This window comes from Hippopotamus amphibius, chromosome 5 (genome assembly GCF_030028045.1).
Source record: "Hippopotamus amphibius kiboko isolate mHipAmp2 chromosome 5, mHipAmp2.hap2, whole genome shotgun sequence".
Lineage (NCBI taxonomy): Eukaryota > Metazoa > Chordata > Mammalia > Artiodactyla > Hippopotamidae > Hippopotamus > Hippopotamus amphibius.
In genome coordinates, this window is record NC_080190.1 from 75,110,277 (window position 1) to 75,132,047 (window position 21,771).

The 21,771-nt window shown below is 40.2% G+C and overlaps 1 protein-coding gene across 4 annotated transcripts in view; it reads left to right on the forward strand.

Moving 5' to 3' along the window:
- ANK3 (ankyrin 3) overlaps nucleotides 1–21,771 on the forward strand; it is a 679,472-nt gene that overhangs the window by 624,554 nt on the left and 33,147 nt on the right. For 3 of the 4 annotated variants that reach the window (XM_057734351.1, XM_057734352.1, XM_057734353.1), the window contains 7 exons: nucleotides 1,786–1,997; nucleotides 3,750–3,957; nucleotides 4,992–5,088; nucleotides 5,699–5,927; nucleotides 6,565–6,690; nucleotides 7,724–7,846; nucleotides 9,383–9,464. In XM_057734351.1, coding sequence (XP_057590334.1) covers nucleotides 1,786–1,997; nucleotides 3,750–3,957; nucleotides 4,992–5,088; nucleotides 5,699–5,927; nucleotides 6,565–6,690; nucleotides 7,724–7,846; nucleotides 9,383–9,464 — 1,077 coding nt within the window. Of the gene's footprint in view, nucleotides 1–1,785; nucleotides 1,998–3,749; nucleotides 3,958–4,991; nucleotides 5,089–5,698; nucleotides 5,928–6,564; nucleotides 6,691–7,723; nucleotides 7,847–8,292; nucleotides 8,320–9,382; nucleotides 9,465–13,705; nucleotides 21,518–21,771 lie in introns of all 4 variants that reach the window. The other variant, XM_057734350.1, reaches the window with a different exon arrangement.

Genomic DNA, 21,771 nt, shown 5'->3' on the forward strand with positions numbered 1-21,771 from the left:
TGGGTGTCCAGTTTGGAGAAGGAACGTTTCTCCTATTGAAGGCTAAAAGATATTGTCTTGATTTTTTGGATAATATTTTAATTTTTAAGTAGTTGAGTCTCTTGTCCAGCTGGAATTTTTATTAATATATAAGTGTAGTGATTTAGCTTTGTTCTTCCAAATAGATTTTCAATTATGTCAATGCCATCTTTTAAATAAACCATCTTTCCCCCACTGAATCGAAGTTTAAATGACTTTGATTTAAATATACTAAATACATAATACCTATATAAAAGTAGATATATATGGACTTACATATATACTACATATGTGTGTGTGTATACACATATATAAAGTTGAATCTATTTTATATAAGGTTGAATCTATTTCTTGATTCTCTATTTTTGTCCCCCTGACATATTTGTCTATTCTTATATATTTGTTATGTTTTTATACATCTCTCTATATAACTGTTTTATTGTGATACTTCTAGGTAAGTTTTCAAATCTTATAAATTCCCCCTCATACATCTACTTTTCCAAAATACTCTTGGTTACTCACAAATACCATTTCATATGATTTTTAAAAATCATTTATTCCAATTAAACCTACCAGAATTCTACATGAAGCTGGGCTTTTGAAAGAAACCCATCTGGCTGTACCGTAGGAGGCGGACTGGAGTAAGGGGAGGAAGTGGCAGGGAGGTTAAGGGGTGGTCTCAGAAATCTAGGCAAGTCAAATGAAACAGGGTCCGAACAAGAGGGTGGCAGGAGAGCAAGCCATTTCCAAAACAGAATCAACTGCACTTTGACCTTCGGATGTGAAGTACAAAGTCAGTCAGTCAACGCTATTAGACTGGAGGATTGGACAAAGTGTAAAATAAACACTTTACCAGAGTTAGGACTACAGGGCAAGAAGTAGGTTTGCAGGTGGACAAAAGGGGAAAAGATGTGTCTACTTGTAAATACATTGAGCTTGATGTATGAGGGCCATTGATGAGCAGACAGAAATAATGATGATGATACAAATCATTTGGGTAATTTAAAAATATTTTAGGGATTTCCCTAGTGGCACAGTGGTTAAGAATCCACCTGCCAATGCAGGGCACATGGGTTCAACCCCTGGTCTGGGAAGATCCCATGTGCTGCGGAGCAACTAAGCTCATGCACCACAACTACTGAGCCCACATGCCCACAGCTACTGAAGCCTGCGTGCTTAGAGCCCGTGCTCCACAACAAAAGAAGCCACCACAATGAGCAGCCTGTGCACCACAATGAAGAGTAGCCCCCGCTCACCACAACTAGAAAAAGCAACAAAGACCCAATGCAGCCAATAAATAAATAATAAATAAAAATTAAAAATATTTTAAAGAGGTTTTCAAATAAAGTTCTAGAGCCTTTCACACATACTGAAGTACTAACACACTTTCTTATGCAGCCCTACTTTTTTTTGACTCATTCTTACTTTGGGCAGCTTGAGGGCAGATTACTGTAAATAATCACAGATTTAAGGTATCCCTTCTTGGAGAGTGGAAATTTGTCCATATGTGGTAAAATGCCAGTTTTTGAAAATGTTTATTCCTCTTCAGTAGAAATATTTTTCTATAAATACTGTGCATGAATAGCTTTATAATATTTTTGCAAAGCTTGATATCATTTTAAGGTCACTGTAGTTTTCTTTCTCATAAAAACTGTTTCAACTACTGAATCTAAATAATTTTAACTATTAAAGTTATATATCAGTTGTCTCAATGTACTGTGTAAACAGACTTATCCTCATGGCTTTTTCATCCATTTTTCTTTGCAGAACTTGACAGCCCAGAAGAGTTAGGGAGAAAACGTATCTGCAGGATTCTCACTAAGGATTTCCCCCAGTATTTTGCAGTGGTTTCACGGATTAAGCAGGAAAGCAATCAGATTGGTCCTGAAGGTGGAATTCTGAGCAGCACCACGGTGCCCCTTGTCCAAGCTTCTTTCCCAGAGGGTGCTTTAACCAAAAGAATTCGAGTGGGCCTCCAGGTAATGTTCACAAACAGCTGTTCTCCTTGGTACATGGAGAGAGCACGTGAGCATGTTCTGCTCTGAAAACTGTTGTCATGACTCATCCTAATGATACATTGTTAATCGGAGCATTGGGCCATTTTGGGAATCATTAACCTACTGTAAATAAAAAATACTAAGTATAAAGTTAGCTTAGTGGCTTATCAAAAAAGGTACATATTTTAGGGTTTTTCTGTTTAGGTGTATCACTTGATTTCTGATGAAAGGTCATTTTTTTAACCATAGGTTATTGGTCTCAGTGTGTGGAGCAACGAAGCACCAAAGAGCACATTAAAGAAACAAATTCTCTTTGATCTGGTTTATAAAGTGCCACAGCACAAAGATCGGTGATAGTGAAACTGGCAAGTGTTTCAGATTTAGTTCAAGTAAAATCATAAATGCTGGGTTTTATCCAAACCAGTTGGAACTTGTTTTGGTTTGGAAAGCTGGCTGAAAATCTTGGCAAGAATGGTCTTTCTTGCATTTATTCATTTCTGTTAGAACTTAACCAGTACTTTTTTTTTTCTTATTGAATAAGGAAAATAACCCAGAATAACATAATTGGTGTTGTTACTTAATATAGTAATTAATAGTTTAACTGAAAGTTCAGTAACATTTGGAGCTAAAGAGACCACCTAAGGGAGATCAACCTGATGATGGGTGATGCCTTAGAGGACCAGGACAGGGAGGGTGGCAGGGAGTTGTGGGAGGGAGGGGATATGGGGATATATATATATAAATACAGCTGATTCACTTTGGTGTACCTCAAAAACTGGTACAAGAGTGTAAAGCAATTATATTCCAATAAAGAGCTAAAAAAAGAGACCACCTTACATGTCAGTAGTATGAAGTTCCCTTCAACTGTCTCCCATATTGAATATTTTACTAAATAGCAAAGGAAATGAAAAGAAAGAAATTAGGCTTGTTAGACTAGAACTGATATCCTTTGAAATTTTGTACGCCTTTTTGTTACTTAATTCTGGAAACCTCGGTTTTTGCATGGGTACCAGTTGCCTGTGTAATGTTTCCCTGAATGCCCTGTGTAGATTTAAAATATACTGCACTCAATATTTGCTGTCCTTTGGATTAGACTGAGAGGTTTCTCTGCTGTCAGATCTGAGTCCCGCTCTCTTTCATGCAAGCCCTGTGAACTACTCGAGCTGTAGTTCCTGCTACAGTGTTCGATTGTTTTTGTTTCTGTTTCATGCCTTCCTGAAATAGTGAGAAAGGATGAAAAAGACTTTTTTTTTGGCCTCATAAAATTTTTAATAAGGTTTCTTTAAAATAACAAAAGTTCTGGAGAGTTATGTTCTCTTCCATTTCCAAATATCAATAAACATATTAAGATATGTTAAACTTGACTCAATAAAACGTCTAACATAAAAAAAAAGACTGACATACCAAGTGTTGGCAAATACGTAGAACAACTAGGACACTTACACCTGCTGGTGAGAATAAAAACTGGTACCCCAACCAGCATTCTGGAGAACATTTTGGCAATTATGTTGTAATTGTGGTCATATCCGTACCTTAGATAGCAGTTTCGCTCTTAGGTATATAACTACCAGAAATCCACACATACGGCCATCAGAAGGCATACACAAGAATGTTAATAGCAGAAGACATTTTTTTGGTTGTTGTTTTTGGTCTTTTTTTCCTCAATTAAAAAGTCAACTTTCTGATAAGAGAAAAATGTCTACTTTCATTCAAGGTCCTTTCTCTTGTCTCTAGGCTCAGCCTGTTCCAGACGAAATTGTGAAAAAGGTCCTTGGAAACAAAGCAACATTTAGCCCAATTGTCACTGTGGAACCAAGAAGAAGGAAATTCCATAAGCCTATCACAATGACCATTCCTGTGCCCCCAGCCTCAGGAGAAGGCGTCTCCAACGGCTACAAGGGAGACACCACACCCAATCTCCGCCTTCTCTGTAGCATTACAGGTTTGGTTAAGTTGTTGTTGTCCTTGCTACTGATGCTATAGCATTTGCAGTGATTCTGTACAAAGACAGAAAACTTTTGACCATCCGTGCCAATGTTGTAAGAGTAGGAGAAAAAAAAAAAAAAGAATAAAACATTTTACTTATCCATCACCTCATCTCTATTATCCCTGTAATTATTTGTTTAAGATGCTGATAGCATGACATTTTTTAGTGATATCTTTTTTCCTGCTATTAAGTTTAGTGTTAATAGTAGTGCTTTTTTAAGGTGATTAAGGTATTATTGAATCTACTGGAGCATCTAGGTAATCTCTCGGTGACTTAGGTAACAGACCTAGCAACACTCTTTAGGCTATAGGAGATTGGATGGATTTGGGGGAAAACAGAGGCTCCCACAGAGCACCAGGGGTAGGAAGAGCTGAGTGAGTATGATTCTTCTCACCTACTCTGTTCACCAGTGTAATTCAGTAGACTAAATATGTGGAACTTAGGTGAACACATTTTGTGGTAAGCACCCGGAATCCAGAGCTCATTCATCATTTGATTAACTTAACATGACTTTTAAAGTCCAAGATTAAGATAGGTTTATTCATTTTTCCTGAAGGGTAATTTTATTGGCTGGCTCCCCTTTTAACCTGGAAAATTAAATGATTCAGGTAGTATAAAATGAGCTCCCTCTTAACTTTCTTGATAGTTCTTGCCTTTAAAAAAAAAAAATGAAAGAATTATATTGTCTATCTGAAACAACAAATCTCTGACTTGTGTGCCCCAAGTTTAAGCCACTCATTAGTATCCAGAGAAACAGAAAAGTAATTTTTTTTTCTAATCTAATATTACGTTATAAGGAGATCACCGTAAGCTGGTAAAAGTATAAAAGGAGAGTAGAGAGGAAAACTGTCTTTAGTACGTGTCATTAATAGAAAGTGTTGATGTTTTGCAAGTTCCTGGCTATACAGAAAGAACAGGAGGGATGATAAAAAATTTTACAAGGAGCATCTCCCATAATAAAGTCAACATATCTGCTGTTGTTCTCTCAGGGGGCACGTCGCCTGCTCAGTGGGAAGACATCACAGGAACTACTCCTTTGACATTTATAAAGGATTGTGTCTCTTTTACAACCAATGTTTCAGCCAGGTATGGAAACAAAAGGATTCCGAAAAGCACTAGGAATTATTTTTATTACCTTTTGGGAAGTAAAAATTGTGCTCAATATCAGCATGATTATTCTCTGAAGTGCTGCTGGTGAAGCTGGGCCTAACTCAGAAATTTTAAATTCACTTGGTTGTCACTTTATCCGCTTCTCACAGGGAGCTGTAAGGTGGTAAACTTGCTTCTTCCAACAGAAGTTCTTAGCAATTCATGAAAACTGATAGGATTTTCCTTTCTCTCCCATTTTCTCTCATAAAATTCTCGTACCTTCCACTGGTGAAGTAATAAAACTCTGAAGCAGTAGAAAGGAAGGCTTATGGGTATGTGTAAGAGGGGAAGGAGAATTTTATGGTAAAGAAAACAGAGAAAAATCCTTAGCATTTTCTTAGCAAAATCATAACAAATAATAAATGTAGGGGTTTTGTATTTGATAAAGAGTAAGTATCTTTGCTGTTTGTTTAAATGGACAAGTTAATGTTTTGGTTTAGTTCCTTCACATACTTTAATTTTTTTTAATGGTGAATTTTTTAAAGATTTGGCTTTGAAATCTCCTCGTTTTTATATTTTGTTATTGTTTTGTTTTTGTCTTCCTCAGATTTTGGCTTGCAGACTGCCATCAAGTTTTAGAAACTGTGGGGTTAGCCACACAACTGTACAGAGAATTAATATGTGTCCCATATATGGCCAAGTTTGTTGTTTTTGCCAAAATGAATGATCCTGTAGAATCCTCTCTGCGATGTTTCTGCATGACCGATGATAAAGTGGACAAAACTTTAGAGCAGCAAGAGAATTTTGAGGAAGTTGCAAGAAGCAAAGATATTGAGGTACCTTGTTTACAGCAAGTTCATTCAGTGAACGTTCTCCAGATATGGAGATTTACTTTAAGGCCATGATACAGCGTGCACTATAAATATCAAGTACATTACTGTTTTTAGTTTTTGTTTTAAAATTTTGATACAGAATCATTCTCAAGTTGTTTTCAGCGTCTTGGAGGTTATCTTAGTTGGTTAAAATGTAGTACCAGTGATTCTAGGTCATGGTCGCAGTTTTCCTGTGGCTACCTGAGTCATTTTCATGGTCACTGTCTATACACATCACCATGATTTTCCTTTTCCAAACCAGTGATTGGATAAGTATTTAAGAGTCAAAAAAAACTTTTAAACTCTATCGATAAGTGATTGATATCGGGCACTTTCTCAAATATGTTTAAAGTTGGTAGGACAGAAATAAATCTATAATTCTGTCTTATATATGTCCATGTTACTGTTTCCAATTGCAATTACTAATTGTGAACCAACAGAGTTTTTTTTGTGTGTGTGTGGCAAATAGCACCATAGAAGTAATTTCCCAATTAGAAGACAAATGTGACGTAGAAACGTCAGTCTTTTAATGTTATATGACTTAAAATCTCAGAATTCTTTCAATTTAACATTAACTTATGTATTTCTTTTACTCCAAAAGGTTCTGGAAGGAAAACCTATTTATGTTGATTGTTATGGAAACCTGGCCCCACTTACCAAAGGAGGACAGCAACTTGTTTTTAACTTTTATGCTTTTAAAGAAAATAGACTGCCATTTTCCATCAAGGTAAATCACCTTCAAGAGAGACTCTGGATTTTTTTTAAATGCTCTTAAAGAATAAAAAAGATTCTAATGATTTATTCAGTTGGAAATATCCCACCAAACTTAAATTCATAGGAACAAGGTCAGATTTTTGTCCAGGTTCTGAGTGTTCTTTTGAGCCAAGAAAGCTTTATAATTAGTAAAAAGAGTCTCTACCTTTTAAACAGCTAAGTGATCGTTTATATTTAGGCAAATGTTTGTAAAACCAAGCAATCTAGGATAATAAAATGCATCATATCTGCAATGCTCGGTAATCCAATAATGGATGAAATCCAAATTGAATGTTCAAGCTTCATCTTTTAAAAAATATTTATTTATTTGTTTGTTTATTTTTGGCTGTGTTGGGTCTTAGTTGTGGCATGCAGGATCTTTCATTGCAGTGCCTGGGCTCTGTAGTTGCAGCACATGGGCTCTCTAGTTGTGGCTCACTCAGTAGTTGAGGCATGTGGTCTTAGTTGCCTCGAGGCATGTGGGATCTTAGATCCCCTGACTAGGGTTCAAACCCACGTCCCCTGCATTGGAAGATGGATTCTTAACCACTGGACCACCAAGGAAGTCCCTCATTTCATCTTTATTTCTGGTGGAGACCAGGGACATTCTGGAGAGACCATCTACCTCTTCAGAGAACCAAAGGACACAGGACAATTGTTTTATTGCTATTATTATTTGCTGCTATTATTGTTGCTAAAACTGAGACTTTGAAAAAAATAAATTATTAGCCAGGAAGAAAATGGATATAACTGAGACTATATAATGGATTGTCAGGATGAGACAAGCAGACACATTATTCCTGTGTTTAGACTAGGAATTGGGCATTCTAACTCTTGCTGAGTTTAAATGTGGCTATGTTGGCTGACATGTAATTGTTATCACCTTTTCCCTTTACTTTTCCTGCCTCTCCAAGGGCTCCATAAAACAAACACACTTAACTCTTGTGCAGATGGGAATCCTCAGAAAAGTCTCTTTCTATAACTGTCAACTACCTAAATTCTTCTAGATTAGAGACACCAGCCAAGAGCCCTGTGGTCGTCTGTCTTTTCTGAAAGAACCAAAGACAACAAAAGGACTGCCTCAAACAGCTGTTTGCAACTTAAACATCACTCTGCCAGCACATAAAAAGGTATCTTTGAATACTGGTTTATTTTAACTTTCCTTCCCTGGTCTTGAAGAAGTGGATCCTTGGTATGCAATTAAGGAATGCTTTGTAACATGATTAAAGCTCTTGAAACTCAAGTTTTATTAGTCTCTTTGTGTAGACTAAGTCTTGTGACTGTGGTGTCAGATTCTTATAGTTTGTATGATGGAGTCCCCTGTTTATTGCTTCTGCTTCTGCTGGTAGTTCAAAGATTTTTTTTTTTTTTTTTTTTGCTTTCAAATAGTGTCACATTAATTTGCCATGGATGTATAGCTCTTGATATTTTTTGTTGGCTTCTCTTGGTTTGCTTTGCTTTCTAAAGCAGCTTGCATTTTGTGCTCCCTACTCAGTCCTTTTCATATCCTGATATTCTTTTCCCTGCTGTCCATTATAATATTCCTTGTCTCTGCAATGCATCTTGGAACCAAAAGGAGACAGAGTCAGATCAAGATGATGAGGTAATATGAACACTTCTGCTTTTACTCTCTCGGAGATAGCATAGAAATGGAATCTGTATAAAAGAAGTGGTAGAGGGCTGAAGTGTGGGAAACGTATTATATTTTTGCAGAACTTAGCTTAAATGAGATAAAGGATGCATACTTTTTCTTAAAAAATAGTGGACTCTTCCACATATATAGAAGAGTACTTCAGTACATTCAATAAAATTAAAATCCGGCTAATGACTTAAAAAGAGGAACTAAAGTTCTTTAAGCATTTTCAAATGTGAGATTGGCGTGTATAAATATACGTTTGTGCACATTTTCACCTAGTATCTACCGTTATAACTTTTAAATCAACGATCACAGTAATATATGAAATTTTACATGTTTTATGTACTATAAAATATGTGCTCAATGGCTATTGATAAATATTTGATATTCTATTTAAAGAAATTTATTTTGGCCAGTTTTTGAGTATAATTTTTCAATTAAGTTTTAAATAAACTTTTTCTTATCAGTTATCTCCTAATATTTCTCCGAGTTATATGATCATTGGATTTTTAAAACTCACACCTCAGTAACAATAAATAGAATCAGCAGCCTTAAGACTCAGTAACATTACTTCAATAAAACCATTAACCTGTTTTTAATCTCATCTACATTTTATGCCTATTAACATACAGAAACAACAGCAGTAATGGGAATAATAAACTTTGTGTGCCTTTTTTCCTTGAATGTACTCACAGAGAATGAGTGTACATCGTGATGTATGTGCTTTCAATTGGAACAAATTTGGGAAAATTTACTGCTCAGCATCAGGAGTCTCTGTGACGCTTGTCTTTTATTTGTAGTTCCCTGTAGTCTGCTGTGTTGGTGCTCTTATATTTTGCTAAATGATGCTTATTTGGTTAAGATATTGGGGTGGGGTTGTAGAATCACAGTAGGAAATTAACATTTCCCTGAGGAAAATCCGTAACCAAAAAAATAAGGATAAATGAGATATCAACATGCCATTCTACAAAATGTTTCAAAATGATGAAACTGTTACAAGGAAGTGGAACGTCATCTTTTTCTTTTCCAGACGGAGAAAACGGAGAGACGACAGAGCTTTGCGTCGTTAGCCTTACGTAAGCGCTACAGCTACCTGACTGAGCCTGGAATGAGTGAGTTTCCTAACACACTTACTAATCTATGTGGAGTTTTATAAGAAGAGACATTTTTTCTATACAAACTGAATTCTGGGGTCATGTGAAAACTCAATGGCAAAAGAAAATTTCTGGCAGGAAAACTTTATCATGAGATCTAAGTAATATATGGTACAAAGCTGGAGATGTGAGTTACAAACACCCCCAGATCATACCTGTAAAAGTCTTTTTAAGCCATTAGCTTTTTTTTTTTTTTTTAAATTAGAAACCTCTATCACTTGATTTTGAAAATCTTGATTTCACTTTGGTTGTTAGCTATGTTAGGAGGTAATGTTATACCAAGGTTGCTTTAAATCCATGCTCAAAAGAGAAAATATTTACTTTCATACATGTGGGACGGTATAAAGGATAATAAAGTAACTGGTAATCATCTCATTTTTCTTAATATAGGTAGGTCATTGTATCTTAGTCCTGATTCCTTTTTTTCACAGTTGGCAAGAATTATATTTTCCCACTTTCTTGAGGTAGCACTTGTTTACTGATTACTGTTTCCTCCCTCCTTCTCTCTCCCCCCTTTCCTCTGCTCCTCTTTATTAAATATCAACTCTAAGGCTGGCCTTCACTAGCCTGGGTAAACCCTTTTCTTCTCTCAGTGACTGTTCTGGTTCATTCTTAACTGGCTTGCAAGTATCAAGGCATAGATTCCTTCAGTCATGTTCGTTCATTCTCTCTCCGTGTCTCCCCTCCGTCTCTCTCCCTCATGCTTATGGTTATCACCTCTGGTGATCACTGCCCTCAAGATAACCCTCTTCACCAGCAGGAACGAAGAGTGCTGAGAGCAGCACTGTGTTTGACGGATGTAGCATGGTGCCACTTTAACCATCAGAGGTGGATTTATACAACAATTTTTAAATTAGTGAATCATTTCTAGCTGCTTCCTATTACTCACAGTTATGTGAGTTCAGGGAGGACTGGAAATTTACCAGTAAAAACCACGACTCTGGTTTCTTCCCATCTTTCCTGAACTCCTGTTTCTGTGGGCCAACACAGCATATTACATGTGCAGCAGGAAACGACTCCACTGCTTCACTCAGGTGGTGTTAGCATAACCTTCTGGAGTCTAGCCCCTGGAGTACATACTAGGGAAGCTTTTATATTCAGACACCAAATGGGGAGTGTAAGAGAAAGGAAACCCAACCACACTCATGAATGTTCTTCCAGATCTCTTTTTCCCTCTAGCATAAATGTCTAAATCTTTCCAAAACCATAAGGGCTGAAATTAACTCCTGTTATGCTGCAAAGCAGGGAAGATACGTGTGTGTATAATTAGATGGTTTTTCAGTACAACTAAATCTCCTGGGTGGCACTTTTCCTTGGGATACTCTTTCACCCCAACACTAAGGCTCTCAGGGCGTAGCTGGTTGGGATTCCCAGGCAACATCCTTAAGCTGTGGACAATCTCAATGGACCAGCTACTTGAGGTCGGGGTACCTCTGGGTCAGGCAAGCTCCTATTTGATTTTGGCCCCTAAGGTATCTATTTGGGGAATATATGTAAGGTCAGGTGTGTGTGCTAAGTCAATTGAATTTTTCCCACCACTTCTGAAAGAGTTGCTGCTTTTTGGTTAAGCTTCAGTTAAGGGATATGTCATTTGTCTTCCTTGACTTTTGATAGAAGGAAGAAGGTACTTTTCTCTGTTTTAGGAGATGGAGCATTATGGTGGGCAAAAGAATGGGAAGAACTAAGAAAAGACTAAAAGAAAAACTAAGGAAATGTTATGGCCCCTGAATTGGTGTTAGAACTCCAAGTGAATGCAACTTTTCCCGCACTATCCTGTCCTTTACAGCCGCCCTGCCCCGACCTCCGGAGAAAAGATTCTGGTGTAATTCAGTGCCTGACATCCAGAAATTCCCTTTATTATAAATGGTATCACAAAATATATATCATTAAAGCATAAACTATGTAACTAATCAGTAAATTGGCTGCTCCATGAAAAGTATAAAACCATAGATGTGATTCAGAAGACTTCTCTGCTTGGTGGAGCCAGACTTCAGCGGTAAAGGAGAGATGCTTTGCCAGTTTCTGGTAGTTATAAAATAAGTTCTCTTAAGACACTGAAGTGAGCCCAAATCACTGAATGGAAGGAATCCCCAAACCTTCCATTTGCAGTGTGGTGTTTCCAAAAGAAGTAAGCAATATAGAATTGAGAATTATGACTAGGAGGGGTAATGAATGGGTGAATTTTTTCCTTAGTTCTTCCACTTTTCTTTAGAATAATATGTATGCCTAGAAAAGGATATGTTCTGAATGTTTGAATTTAAATGTACACTAGGAATGAAAATCTTCACACTTGTGGGAGTAGCTGCTAATCCAAGGACTGGATTGTAGCAGTGCACGAGCACAGCAGGAAGAGGAGCATAAAGATGAAGCAGAGTCTCATTTCCTCTTCGAGTTTCACTCTTATTCTGCTTTCTGGGAGCGAGACTGTACTCAACTTTGATGTAGAACATTACCCCTTGGCAGGCATTCCAAACCTCTGTGACCAGCTCGGTTTGTTTCTTAGAACTGTAGATGTAGAGAGGACGCAGTGTGTGCTTGCTCTCCCCCGGCGAGTGTGCTTTACCTCATGTGTATGTTTCTTATTCCATTGCCAGAAGGATGCTGGTATTAAAGCCACCTTTCCTAGTGGTAGGTCTGCCTCATGGCTGCACCAGTGTTCGTGGTATCCATGAGTCCCATGAATATTCTGGGAAAGCACCAGAATTGGTCCCTTTGCTATTGATTAAATATATATACAGATATATACTGTATCCCACTGTATATGCTTAAATATGGGGTGTTAAAAATATGACTGCTTTTAAGATTTCCCCCATGATACCTTTTGAGAATTAGAAGTATGGATTATGAAAAATATCTGAGATAAACTGTGTGCTTTTATCTGTAATGAAGACAGCACCAAACATGGATATATTCAGTTGCACATGGATTTTTTCATATGCAGTATTACATATTTTCCTAAAAAATATCAAAAGGGGACTTCCCTGGCGGTCCCATGGTTAAGACTCCGTGCTTCCACTGCAGGGGGCACGGGTTTGATCCCTGGTCGGGGAACTAAGATCCCACAAGCTGCATGGCACGGCCAAAAAAAAAAAAAAATCTCAAAAGGTACCAAGACTTCACATCTCATGGAAAAAGTGTACTCTTCTTTCTAAATGCTCTTGTGAAAGTATTTTTAAAGTTGACACACTGTGCATAATATGGCATAAAAATTGTATTACTTCTTTGGCTTGTTTGCCATGATATATGGCGCATGAGAAAATGTTTTCAGTTGCTTTGCTTGCTTATGGTAACCATGAACCATATTTCTGGTTTTTTTCCCCCTTTGTGTGTGTGTACACATGCATTCTAAAATCATTTCATATTACGTTTTCTTTTTTCCTCACCAAAAGGAATATACTGCATGGAAAATATAAATGCAAACATTCCTTTTCTTTGTTTTTTTCTTTCAAAATTCTGACTCAGAAAATTTCTTGCTCTTATTGGCTTTTTATGGGTGTGAAGCTTAACCGAATTGTGCATGGAAGATACAAACTTAAAATCCAGTGGCTTCACAGTTTGCACATCAGTTGCCTATCACTTAAAAGTTACTTTGGATTCTGCATGAAATAGGCTTGAGTGGTTTTCTAAAATAAGAGTTTTAGACATTTAATGTATAACTACGCACACTGATATGGTTCTAAGTAGGTGCAACCTGCATCACCGAAAGGTCCAAGGAGAGGGAATGTTAGAAGTTACTAAAATGAGAGTTATATGGTTGCATGAAACAAACATGTACCTATACAGGCAAAACAGGACGGCTACTGATATTTCAAAACCAGCACATAAGAAAGTCAATAGGAAGTAAGGGAACAGTTTTTCCATTGTGGTTATTTTTCTCATCATTAATTGTTTCCTCATGTTTTTTTATTTTTCATTGTTGGCCTGTTTGGTTGCAATGTGCTTTTTCTGTCTTTCATTTCACACTGCTCTGTGTTTTATTTAGTTTTATTTTTAACTTTGGATTAGTTATGTCTGTAGAAAAAATTTTTTTTCCTCTTAATTGTTCCTTTTGCCTCTTCCATTCTAAATCATGCAAACAATTGTACTTGCTTTTGTAATATTTCAAAGTTTACTGACCAATTTTTTTCTCTGGTCTCTCTGTTTCTCAACCATTTTTGTTGATTTTTGTGTTTGATTTCATTTTAAAATTTAAGAAACAGTTGAACGGAGTGCAGGAGCAACAAGATCCCTCCCCACCACTTACTCATACAAGCCATTCTTTTCTACTACAAGACCATACCAGTCCTGGACAACAGCTCCGATCACAGTGCCTGGGCCAGCCAAGTCAGGCTTCACTTCCTTATCAAGTTCTTCCTCTAATACGCCATCAGCTTCTCCATTAAAATCAATATGGTCTGTTTCGACTCCTTCTCCAATCAAATCCACGTTAGGGGCATCCACTACATCTTCGGTTAAATCCATTAGTGATGTGGCATCTCCAATTAGATCTTTTCGGACAATTTCTTCGCCAATAAAAACAGTGGTGTCACAATCTCCATACAATATCCAAGTTTCCTCTGGTACCCTGGTTAGAGCTCCCACAGTCACGGAGGCCTCGCCTTTAAAGGCATCCAATTCTACGTTTTCCTCTCGAACCTCCCCAGTGACTACAGCAGGATCTCTTTTGGAGAGGTCGTCAATTACCATGACACCCCCTGCCTCCCCCAAATCAAATATTAACATGTATTCCTCGAGTCTGCCATTTAAGTCAATTATCACATCCGCAGCACCACTAATATCTTCACCTTTAAAGTCAGTGGTGTCTCCCGCTAAATCCACAGCTGATGTCATTTCAGCAGCTAAAGTTACGATGGCCTCTTCTCTCTCATCACCTGTGAAACAGATGCCTGGACATGCAGAGGTAGCATTAGTCAACGGATCTATTTCCCCTCTGAAATATCCATCATCTTCAACTTTAATTAATGGATGCAAAGCCACTGCCACGTTCCAGGAAAAAATTGCTACAGCTACAAACTCTGTGAGCCCTGTGGTTAATGCAGCCACTGATGCAGCTGAGAAAGTGTTCCCTCCCACCACAGCAATGCCATTTTCCCCACTCAGGTCATATGTTTCCCCAGCACCATCAGCTTTCCAGTCTCTAAGAACTCCTTCTGCGAGTGCACTCTATACATCCCTCGGGTCGTCAATATCTGCAACTACCTCATCTGTAACTTCATCAATAATAACAGTGCCAGTATACTCTGTAGTCAATGTTTTGCCAGAACCACCATTAAAGAAACTTCCAGACTCTAATTCACTTACAAAATCAGCAGCAGCCTTGTTGTCGCCCATTAAAACATTGACTACGGAGACACGTCCTCAGCCCCATTTCAATCGGACTTCGTCTCCAGTTAAGTCATCTTTATTCCTTGCACCATCTGCCCTTAAGCTGTCGACACCACCTTCTCTATCTTCCAGTCAGGAGATACTAAAAGACGTGGCCGAAATGAAAGAGGACCTAATGCGGATGACGGCAATACTCCAGACAGATGTGCCTGAGGAGAAGCCGTTCCAACCTGAACTCCCCAAAGAAGGGAGAATCGATGATGAAGAACCTTTCAAAATTGTTGAGAAAGTGAAGGAAGACTTAGTGAAAGTTAGTGAAATCCTTAAAAAGGATGTCTGTGTGGATAATAAAGGACCACCCAAATCACCAAAGAGTGACAAAGGACATTCTCCCGAAGACGACTGGATAGAATTTAGTTCAGAAGAAATAAGAGAGGCGAGACAGCAGGCTGCTGTGAGCCATTCCCCGTCTCTGCCAGAGAGAGTGCAGGTCAAGGCAAAGGCCGCCTCCGAAAAGGATTATAACTTGACCAAAGTTATTGATTACCTAACAAATGATATCGGGAGTAGTTCACTGACGAACTTAAAGTACAAGTTTGAGGATACCAAGAAGGATGGTGAAGAGAGACAGAAACGAATTTTAAAACCAGCAATTGCTCTGCAGGAACACAAACTCAAAATGCCCCCAGCCTCCATGAGGCCTTCCACCTCTGAGAAAGAGTTATGTAAGATGGCCGATTCCTTTTTTGGAACAGATACTATTTTAGAGTCTCCAGATGACTTTTCTCAACATGACCAAGATAAAAGTCCCTTGTCTGACAGTGGCTTTGAAACAAGAAGTGAAAAAACACCTTCAGCCCCACAAAGCGCTGAAAGCACTGGTCCCAAACCACTTTTTCATGAAGTCCCCATCCCTCCGGTCATTACGGAAACGAGAACTGAAGTGGTTCATGTTATCAGGAGCTATGAGCCCTCAGCTGGAGAGGCTCCCCCATCCCAACCAGAGGAGCCCGTGTCACCCAAACCTTCACCTACGTTTATGGAACTGGAACCAAAGCCCACCACTTCTAGTATTAAAGAAAAAGTCAAAGCGTTTCAAATGAAAGCCAGTAGCGAAGAAGATGACCACAGTCGAGTCCTGGGCAAAGGCATGCGTGTTAAAGAAGAGACTCACATCACCACAACCACCAGAATGGTTTATCATTCTCCACCAGGCAGTGAAGGTGCATCAGAGAGAATTGAAGAAACCATGTCAGTCCACGACATCATGAAGGCCTTTCAGTCCGGGCGGGACCCTTCCAAAGAGCTGGCAGGTCTGTTTGAACATAAGTCGGCAGTGTCTCCAGATGTTCACAAGTCTGCTGCTGAAACCTCAGCCCAGCACGCAGAGAAGGACAACCAAATGAAACCCAAACTGGAGCGTATAATAGAAGTCCACATCGAAAAAGGTAACCAAGCTGAGCCCACTGAAGTCATTATTAGAGAAACCAAAAAGCATCCAGAAAAAGAAATGTATGTATATCAGAAAGACTTATCCCGGGGAGATATTAACCTAAAAGATTTTCTGCCAGAAAAACACGATGCTTTTCCTTGTTCAGAGGAACAGGGTCAGCAAGAAGAAGAAGAACTCACTGCTGAAGAGTCATTGCCTTCTTACCTGGAGTCTTCCAGAGTAAACACTCCTGTGTCCCAAGAAGAAGACAGTCGCCCTAGTTCTGCTCAACTCATATCTGATGACTCTTATAAAACACTGAAGCTTTTGAGTCAACACTCAATAGAATACCATGACGATGAGTTGTCAGAACTAAGAGGGGAGTCTTACAGGTTTGCTGAGAAAATGCTTCTGTCAGAAAAGCTAGATGTGTCTCATTCTGATACTGAGGAATCAGTTACAGACCACGCAGGACCCCCTAGCTCAGAGTTACAGGGGTCTGATAAGCGGGCCAGAGAAAAAGTAGTCACTGCCCCCAAAAAAGAAATTCTCTCCAAAATCTATAAAGATGTGTCTGAAAATGGTGTAGGTAAAGTGTCTAAAGATGAGCATTTTGATAAAGTGACAGTGTTGCAGTATTCTGGCGATGTTAGTAGTCCAAAACATGCCATGTGGATGCGCTTTACTGAGGACAGATTAGACAGAGGTAGAGAGAAGTTGATATATGAAGACAGGGTGGACAGGACCGTGAAGGAAGCAGAAGAAAAGCTGACTGAAGTGTCACAGTTTTTTCGTGACAAAACCGAAAAGCTCAATGATGAACTGCAGTCCCCAGAGAAAAAGCCACGCCCTAGAAATGGCAAAGAATACTCAACTCAAAGCTCTACCGGTAGCAGCCCTGAGAAGGCACTGCTGACAGAACTGCTGGTGTCCAATGATGAGTGGGTCAAGGCGAGGCAGCATGGCCTAGATGGACCAGGCTTCCCCAAGGCTGATGAGAAGACCGCAGCCAGTCTGCCCAGCAGCCCCGAGAAGGTTCCTTCCCAACAGACTGAGGATAGCAAGTCCACAGAGGAAGCCAAAGGAAGTAGTTCCCAGAGCAGAGAACCAGAAGGGCCCCAGTCTGGGTTTCAGCTCAAACAATCTAAACTCAGTTCCATTAGATTAAAATTTGAACAAGGCGCACAGGCCAAAAGTAAGGACGTTTCTCAAGAAGACAAAAAGCCAGATGGCCAATCCAGAATCCCAGTTAAAAAAATCCAGGAGAGCAAGCTACCTGTCTACCAAGTGTTTGCTAGAGAAAAACAGCAGAAGGCCATAGACCCTTTGGATGAAAGTGTGCAAAAAGATCTTACGGTATTAAAAGCTGAAGCTGAGCACGCCCAGAGCAGTGAAATGGTTGTCAATGATTTTGGCTCTGATGACGTGAGAAAACAGAGACCTGAAATGTCAAGTAAAGCAATGCCTGACTATTTTTCTGAGCAACAGGCTAAAGACTTGGCATGTCATGTAACCACAGATTTAGCAACCAAGGGACCATGGGACAAAAAGGTCTTTAGAACGTGGGAAAGTTCTGGGGCCACTAACAATAAGTCACAGAAAGAAAAACTCTCACATGTACTTGTTCATGATGTAAGAGAGAATCACGTGGGTCACCCTGAGAGTAACGTTGTTGATGAGAGGGATGAATTTCTGTCTGTGACTGAGAGAGAACACAAACTGTTAACAAATGGCTCTCTCTCAGAAATTAAGGAAATGACTGTAAAATCTCCCTCCAAAAAGGTCTTATATAGGGAATATGTTGTTAAAGATGGGGACCATCCAGGTGGATCTCTTGACCAACCTTCCAGGAGGAGTGAGAGCTCAGCAGTGTCGCACATCCCAGTCAGGGTTGCGGAGGAAAGGAGGATGCCGTCTCCTGATATTCCCGATGGTTTTCGCGAGCGGTCGATATTTCCAAAACATGAACTGTCGCAAAAGTTATCCCAATCAAGTATAAGTAAAGAGACAGTTGAAACACAGCACTTTAATTCTATAGAAGATGAAAAAGTTACCTATTCAGAAATCAGCAAAGTTTCCAAACATCAGAGTTATGTAGGCTTATGCCCGCCTCTCGATGAAACCGAGCTCTCCCCGACCAAGTCTCCTGATTCTTTAGAGTTTAGTCCAGGAAAGGAATCGCCCTCTAGTGATGTATTCGACCACAGTCCCATTGATGGATTGGAAAAAGCTGCACCACTAGCCCAGACGGAGGGAGGGAAAGAGATAAAAACTTTACCTGTTTATGTCAGTTTTGTACAGGTGGGGAAGCAGTATGAAAAGGAGATACAACAAGGAGGTGTAAAAAAAATCATAAGTCAGGAATGTAAGACAGTACAAGAGACCAGGGGGACCTTTTATACAACTAGACAGCAAAAGCAACCTCCTTCTCCCCAGGGTAGTCCAGAAGATGATACTCTAGAGCAAGTTTCCTTTCTAGACAGCTCAGGGAAAAGCCCTTTAACCCCAGAAACGCCCAGTTCAGAGGAAGTGAGTTATGAGTTTACATCTAAGACACCAGACTCGCTTATAGCTTATATACCAGGCAAACCCAGCCCAATTCCCGAGGTTTCAGAGGAGTCTGAAGAGGAGGAGCAGGCCAAGTCAGCCTCCTTAAAGCAGGCTGCCATGGAGGAGACGGCAGCAGTCGAGCGCGAAATGCCTAACAACGTGAGCAAAGACTCTAACCAAAGACCTAAAACTAACAGAGTCGCCTACATTGAATTTCCCCCTCCTCCGCCACTGGATGCAGACCAGATGGAGTCAGATAAGAAACACCCTTATCTCCCTGAAAGAGAGGTTGACATGATCGAAGTCAGTCTGCAAGACGAGCATGACAAGTACCAGCTGGCGGAACCGGTCATCAGGGTGCAGCCGCCTTCCCCGGTTCCTCCTGGGGCGGACGTCAGTGACTCCAGTGATGACGAGTCCCTTTATCAACCAGTCCCGGTCAAAAAATACACCTTCAAGTTAAAGGAGGTCGACAAGGAACAAAAAGAAGTGACGAAACCCAAAGCCTCTGCTGAAAAGGCTTCCCCCCAGAAAGAACTGGAAATGAATGGATCTGTAAGAGACACTGAATTTGGCCTTGGCTTTGATTCGCCTCAGAATGAAACTGCCCAGAATGGGAACAACGACCAGTCCATCACAGAGTGTTCCATTGCCACCACAGCAGAGTTTTCTCACGATACAGATGCTACAGAGATCGACTCTCTGGATGGCTACGACCTGCAAGACGAAGACGACGGCTTGACGGAGAGTGATTCTAAACTCCCGAGTCAAACCCTGGAGCTGAAGAAAGATGTCTGGAACACGGAGGGCATCCTGAAACCAGCTGATCGCTCCTTTAGCCAAAGCAAACTGGAAGTTATCGAGGAGGAGGAGGGAAGGGTGGGGCCAGATGAAGATAAGCCACCTCCAACAAGTTCTTCCCGAGAAAAGGCTCCTGCTGAGACTGATCAGAAGTCAGGGGCCCAGTTTTTCACACTAGAAGGCAGACATCCTGACAGATCAGTGTTTCCTGATACTTATTTCAGTTACAAAGTAGATGAAGAATTTGCCACTCCTTTTAAAACAGTAGCTACCAAAGGTCTAGATTTTGACCCCTGGTCTAATAACCGAGGGGATGATGACGTCTCTGATGGTAAATCACGGGAAGAGGAAACTAAGCCATTTGGTCTGGCTGTGGAAGACCGCTCTCCAGCAACCACCCCTGATACAACGCCGGCCCGCACACCAACTGACGAAAGTACCCCAACTAGTGAGCCTAACCCCTTCCCATTTCATGAAGGAAAAATGTTTGAGATGACTCGCAGTGGTGCAATTGACATGAGCAAGAGGGATTTTGTTGAAGAGAGGCTCCAATTTTTCCAGATTGGTGAGCATACTTCTGAAGGGAAGTCAGGGGACCCGGGGGAAGGGGATAAAAGTACGGTCACTGCCACACCACAGCCACAGGCAGGGGACACCACTGTAGAAACCAATCTAGAGGGAAATGTAGAGGCACCTACAGTGGAACCTAACCCCAGCATCCCGACCAGCGGAGAGTGTCAGGAAGGCACATCCAGTAGTGGCTCCCAGGAGAAAGCAGCAGCAGCCACTAACACCTCTAAACTTGACCCCAAGTTGCGCACGCCTATAAAAATGGGAATTTCTGCATCCACCATGACCTTGAAGAAAGAAGGCCCTGGAGAAGTGACAGATAAGATAGAAGCTGTGATGACCAGTGGTCAGGGATTAGAGAATGAACCTGTAACAGTGATTTCAAATACAGCTGATAGCCACATGGGCGTTAGGCCCCAAGAAAAACATGATTTTCAAAAAGATAACTTTAATAACAACAACAATTTGGATTCTTCCACTATACAGACAGATAACATTACAAGTCATGTAGTTCTGACAGAACATTCTGCACCCACTTGTACCACAGAGAAAGCTAATCCAGTGAAAAGCTCATCAGGAAAAAAGACAGGGGTACCGCAAGGACATTGTGTGAGAGAGAAACAGAGAGTTCTTGGAGAGCAGCAAAAGACAAAGGAATCGATAGGGATTAGGCGAAAATCCAAACTTCCTATAAAGGCCACTTCACCAAAAGATGTCTTCCCACCAAATCATATGCCAAACATTCATGTGAGTAAAATGAAGCAGGTTAGTCAATCTGAGAAAACCAAAACCCTTACTGCTTCTTCATGTGTAGATGTAAAGTCCAGAATTCCAGTGAAAAATACACACAGGGAAAACACAGGTTCAGTTAGAAAACCGTGTGCCACACAAAAGCAAGGGCAGCCAGAGAAAGGCAAGGCCAAACAGCTTCCATCCAAGTTGCCAGTAAAGGTAAGATCCACCTGTGTCACCACCGTCACCACCACCACCACCACCACCACCACCAACACCACTACCACCACCACCACCACAGTTAAAGTTAGGAAAAGTCAGCTTAAGGAAGTATGTAAACATTCCATTGAATATTTTAAGGGAATTAGTGGTGAGACCTTAAAGCTTGTGGACCGCCTCTCTGAAGAAGACAAAAAGATGCAGTCCGAGTTGTCCGATGAGGAAGACAGTACCTCAAGAAACACGTCGTTGTCCGAGACTTCCCGGGGTGGCCAGCCTTCAGTTACAACGAAGTCTGCTAGAGATAAGAAAACAGAGGCAGCACCTTTAAAATCAAAGAGTGAAAAGGCCGGCAGTGAGAAAAGGAGCAGTAGGAGGACTGGTGAGAATGAAGGCAGTCAGGTCTCTCGAGCACTCTTTGCTCACATCCTGGAGAACAAGCATAGTTTGTAAACACTTTCCAACGCGTAGACCCTAGTGCATGAACTGTTGTGATTGCCTGTGGAGTGACTTAACCGTAGTTTCTCATTCTGTCATTGTCATCTGTATGTGCTGTCTATATACTCTTCTCTCTTCCTTTTAACCCAACGACACTGTAGACAACTAGGGAAGCATGCTGAAGATATCAGTGTCATT